Below are 5,668 nucleotides of genomic sequence, written 5' to 3' on the forward strand. Positions count from 1 at the left end.
GCCGGGGTTAATGCTCTGTCCCTTCACTACATATTAACTGTCATTTATGAAATGTATAATTTGTAATTTGCATGTAAAAAATATGGCTCTTCAGAATGCTGCAGAATGTTCCACTGATTTAATTTTGGCCAGCCCAACGTTCGGACGTCTGATATTTTTTTTTATAATGGCAGCTCAAAAAAATGAATGACTGCTGCCAGTGGCAAAGGCTTTTGTGCTTCTATTTCACATCTTTCATATAATTTGGAAGTAGTCTGATAACTTTTCGGAACAAAAATTCATTGCAACTTGATGTCAACAATGAATATGCTGCTATACAATACCTGAAACTTTTAACTTATATTGATTGGCTGTGATTGTTTATGACTTTTTGCTTCCCATTAAAAGAAATACAGGTATAATTGAGTCCTACTATGTCATTCTAAATGTATTTTAAAAGCATGCTATCTTTGATATACTCTTTTAGTGCGGATGTGACTAATATATGACTGACAAAACAGACAATACAATTACATCTGTAATAAGCATATTAAAACTAAAATACAGGACATGATGGAGACCTACCATGTATCTCTAAATGTCTTTTCAAAACGTGCCGTCTGCTTAAAATGGCCCCACACTTGAAACAGTGCCAGTGACTCCGCTTCATGTCCGGCAGTCTGTCACAGTAGCACGGGACCGTGAAGAGATCTGGAGACAGATGGGTGGAAACATTAAACAAACATTATTATTTATAATGAAAATAGAAAAGACCAATGCCATCCTCTTTGAAGTGTACTGGATATAATAAATTGTCCTCTGTCCAGGCATTCCATTCAATCACCCTTTTAATATTTCTTTACAAATTCTTGTACAAAACAACCTATGTTCTAATTGGTGAAGACTACGATACAATGCTGCGTTCTTATTGGTCAAGATTGTGATATTACACTGTGTTCTCAAGACTGTCATATTACACTTTGTTCTTATTGGTCAAGACAACCATATTACACTTTGTTCTTATTGGTCAAGACTACGATACTACACTGTGTTCTTATTGGTCAAGACTACCATATTACACTGTGGAACTCACCAACAACCTGCGTTCTTATTGGTCAAGACTACCTTATTACGTTAAGGAACTCACCAACGCCATGTTCTTTGAAGTGCACGGCATATCTGAAGTGTCTTCGGTCCAGGTGTTCCTCGGACGGCTGCACACCTGTCTTGCACATCAGACAGGCTTCGTTGAATTCATTAGCCTTGATCAGGCCTTGGCGAGACCTGAACGTCTGAGAGCCTGTTGCACACAGATAACAACGCAACACCAGAATTAAGAACATATATTTCAACGGACACAAGTGTTCAAATGTGTAGTGATTGATTTAATTGTGTTTTGAAAAGACATTGTTATACAACCACTTCATGAAAAGTAAAAAAAGATATTTAAAACGTAGTGTGTAGGATATAGGCAGATATAGAAGCCGAGATGGAATATAGTATTCATAATTATGTTTTCATTACATCACAAATCATGTTGTTGTTGAATTAAAACACCCTTCTTATCTACATTTCCACAAAGTTTGCCATGACACATTGCTATATAAATTGAGTAGTCCAGAAAACAGTTACTCTACAGCGGGCCTTTTGCGTTTTTTATGGCATTTGATAGCTAACATAGGTTCTCCTCCACGCTTGGGAAGACAGGGGTATTCATTTGGTTGCAATTCAGCAATTTCTATCCCACACACTGCACCTTCAGTACCCATCAGTCATGCCTTGTGTGATTTCATCACAAAAGCAACACAGATTATATAGTTGTGTAGAGTTGATAGTGAGTGCCACGGCAAATGCCACAATGAAAAAGGCAACCGTGAATAAATTACATGTGGGTTTCACACAAGAGGCATTTAAGTCACTTTACCCCCTGAAGAAGGCCTTCATTGAAAAAAAAAACTCTTTAAAAATGACACCATGGGGCATTCCATAGACATTAACATTTTATTAAAATTTCTCAAGAACAGTAAACAAACACTGTTACATGTTTCAACATTTTATTAAAATGTCGCCATTTTTCAAAATATACATGTGGCATCTGAAAAAGCAAACTTTATCAAATATCACACATATGATCATCACTCAACAATATAATAAATAAATGAAAGAAGAAAATGTATAAAGCTATTTAAAAAAAAATGAAAGTTTTGAAATTAGCTGGAGATACAATCAGATATTGACCAAATAGTCAAGAATCCAAAAACGTGTCGATATACATTATCAGAAGTGTGGTGGTTGATTTCTGAGAACTTTACATTAAATAACTTATTAGCTCAGCCAATCAATCCCAGCCAATCAGCACGGTTCTTCAGGAGTACGGAAGGGACGGGTGAAATTTGATAGGTTGTTGACGATCGAGTTCAACAGCCAATCACAAACTTTAGGTCGCTCAAAGCTACCCTACTTGTACTCCTGGTAAATGTACTGAAAAAGACTCAATGTCAACATCCAATGATTGTCTGGTGGTAATAACCACTTATAAGAATCACCATGATTGATAACTGCCGTTCAGTGCCTTTACAGCATTCCTCATCCAAGCAACAACAAAACTGTACAAATACGCAATTCTTTTTTTTTTTTTTTCCTAAATAGTACCAGAATTGTATGGTACAAACACACGTGATGAAACTCTCAATGTAAAACTGACACAAAAGTAACACTTTCTCCAGAGCACCTCACAAATAAAACTTGTGAAATATATTTCCCCCCCCACAGTCTCCTTCTCAGTGGCTGTTGTTGTGGAGTCTGGCACGGATTTCTCTCACTCTCGGACTTTCCTTGGCAGTGCCAACGTCGATGCCGTACACCGTGGTCTGCACGAACGTGAAAAGGTTACACAAAGGCTCGTCGTAGGACAAGCCGAACACAAAGTGCGACTTGAAGAGTTCGTCCAGGGCCGCGACGGTGGTGTTCGCCTCACAGGGAATGGCCTTTTGCTCCATGACGATGAAGTAATTCTGGATGCTACTCTTCCTCTCTCCGACACAGAGGAGGAATGGGGCTGCTGGTTGACTCCCGATGAGGATGTTTGCCATGCTTTGCCCTGTCTGAAAGACAAAGGGAAGGAGAGAGAGAGAATGAGGGGAGAGAGAACGTACGTAACAAATAAAATACTGGGGAGGTGATATTTATTTATTTTTTAACAGACATACTGAATGCTTTGCCCTGTCTGAAACAACGACAAAAATTAAAGAGGGAAAGAGAGCAAGCCTGATGAAGAGCAGCCAAAGATGGTTTTTATCCATGTTAAGGCATGTCAAACTGTGTGTTATTGGAGCAGATATACCCCATAGTCCCATACTGAACCACAGCTCTACTCCAGCCCTTTTAACAACATTGATATTGTCGGTCAGTTGTCTACGGAGAATGTGTTCCCTGATGTGAGCATGTAAGGAGGTTAGCCATCTTAGGTGAGCATGTAGGAAGGTTATTCATCTTATGTGGGCATGTATGGAGGTTAGCCATCTTATGTGGGCATGTAAGGAGGTCAGCCATCTTATGTGGGCATGTAAGAAGGTTAGCCATCTTACCCTCATGAATTTTACCAGCCGGTCCCCAGCCTCAGAGGCACTTATCTTCTTATGCTTCTTGCCCTGTGAGGTTGGGGGTAAGAGATGCAGGAGCAAAAGAATGGTTGCCAGGTCACTGTCCCAATCTGTTGATTGCAAACAAACAAACAAACAAACAAACAAATAAATGAATAACAAATAAACATACAAAAAACAAACACTGAACTTCCAGATCGATTGCGAATGGGATTTTAAGTTATAATGAAACACAGCAGCTTCATTGGGTCAAGGCCACTAACAAAAAACTAAAATTCAAACTGAGAGGTTTCTCTTGGTTACCGTCGGACCAGTCTGACGGCTGGCTCAGTGACGACAGGAGGCTGTTCATGTGTGTGCTGTGAGGGAGTCGCTTGCAGTCGGCGATGATTCTGGGCTTGTAGAACGTTTGCCACTGGGAAAGGAATCGGCCGGATACCTCCTCTCCAAACAGCATGGTGAAGTCCTGACTAATCTGGAGTACAGGGGAGAGAGACAGCCATGAGAACAACACAGCCATGAAAACTTTCAAAGATAAATACTTTACGGGGTCAGAGGTTCGTGGATAAGAGAGGTCGAGAACAATAAAAAGAATGACTAAGTGAGAAATCAGCTGGTGGACACTTTTGGGTGACCTGCTATGTAGGTTTTGGCAAGTAACTGTATCATAATAACCAGGATAATGTATAGCCCGCCAATCATTCTTTCAAAATTCAAAATGTTGGGATTTATTTTTCGCAGAATGATCGGTGGACTCATAACTATCATATGTATATAGATGAAATACATCAATGGCTTATTGGGGTCGGGCTAAGATGGGTCCGCTCACAGGTAGCTTCATGAACCGGACTAAAAAACACGAACGAGACTGCTTTCCCAAAAGAAAGCGCATCACCCACAACCGAATATCTATCTTTCCTCCTCACCAAGCCAGGCGTGTCCATGAACCGCGGGAAAAGGTCGATCACAACTGAAGACATCTCCGGATTGTGCACCATCTCCTGCCTGTGCCCAAACGTAGCCTTCATGCTGTCCTTCACGAGCGCCACGTCGGCAGAGCGGCTCATAAGTGACACGACCTCCTGACACTGCTCAACGGAGAGCTGTGGAGGCGCCGAGTGGGCGGGGCGCTGGGCCTTTGGCCCGTCCTGATAGGTGGTGACAGACCTCGGCGCGTCCTGATAGGTGGAGAGATCTCGAGATCTCGGGGCGCGAGTTGACGAGTTGCGCTGGACTGTTTTCAACCTCCACGCCAGGTAACCGGAGCCGCTGTGAGGGTCGTAGTAATGCTCCTGTAAAGGGACACCTGATTTTTAGCTACTGATCATGCTTAAGATGTCTAGATCTAGATCTTACATCCAGACACACACAAAAGATGATGAAGAGTATGAGGAGGGACGTAACAGGTGATTGCAGCAATACAAAAATAGCAACAACAACACCATATATTCAAGTAATCAATCCCACTTCTGCATATGTTAATAAACATAAGATAGAAGATGAGAAAGAAGAAAATTACGATGAAGAAAAGCTATGTGGTGATGAATATCAATAGCACCAACTAAGTTGTTAGTAAGTACAAACAGTATGGCACATATTTGTCAACATTATTAACTATATACTGTAACGTTCTATCACATCAGATGACAGACTATATTAAGTTACAGATTATTGTTTCCTTTATTGTTTCCTGTATTTATGCATGTTGTTCACCCTTTATCCAAATACTTACATAACCATTCTTGGAGTTCAGATCCTTCAAGAAAGGAAATAAGGTTACTATTCCAAGCGCATAAGACACTCGAATACTTGATGGTGGGGGCCTTCTGTAAAACAAAACAAAAAGACTAGATTAGCTGGTTAGCCTCGCTATTACATATAACAGAATATCTAACAAATGTCTGCAGCCTACTGTCACACTCTACCAACACTTCTGACTTTTGAACCTGAACGAAGAAAGCATGGTCAACAACAACAACAAGGTCAACAACAACAACAATAACAGGGACAACAACAAGGTCAACAACAACAAGGAGAGCGACAATCAGGACAACAACAACAACAAGGACGACAACGACAACAGCAGC

General features: G+C 40.7%; 1 protein-coding gene across 1 annotated transcript in view; it reads right to left on the reverse strand.

Annotated features, from left to right (window-relative positions):
• Positions 1-2,199: 2,199 nt before the first annotated feature.
• Positions 2,200-5,668, reverse strand: part of LOC308368572 (uncharacterized protein) — a gene marked incomplete at its 5' end in the record, with an annotated part of 4,338 nt that continues 869 nt past the window's right edge. Inside the window, 5 exons of the mRNA XM_080842771.1 lie at positions 2,200-3,083; positions 3,567-3,691; positions 3,885-4,056; positions 4,508-4,873; positions 5,314-5,360. Of these exons, the coding sequence (XP_080698897.1) occupies positions 2,760-3,083; positions 3,567-3,691; positions 3,885-4,056; positions 4,508-4,873; positions 5,314-5,360 (1,034 nt within the window). The 3' untranslated portion in view covers positions 2,200-2,759. The remainder of the gene's footprint in view (positions 3,084-3,566; positions 3,692-3,884; positions 4,057-4,507; positions 4,874-5,313; positions 5,361-5,668) is intronic.

The sequence above is a fragment of the Sprattus sprattus genome (assembly GCF_963457725.1).
Source record: "Sprattus sprattus genome assembly, chromosome: 1".
NCBI lineage: Eukaryota > Metazoa > Chordata > Actinopteri > Clupeiformes > Clupeidae > Sprattus > Sprattus sprattus.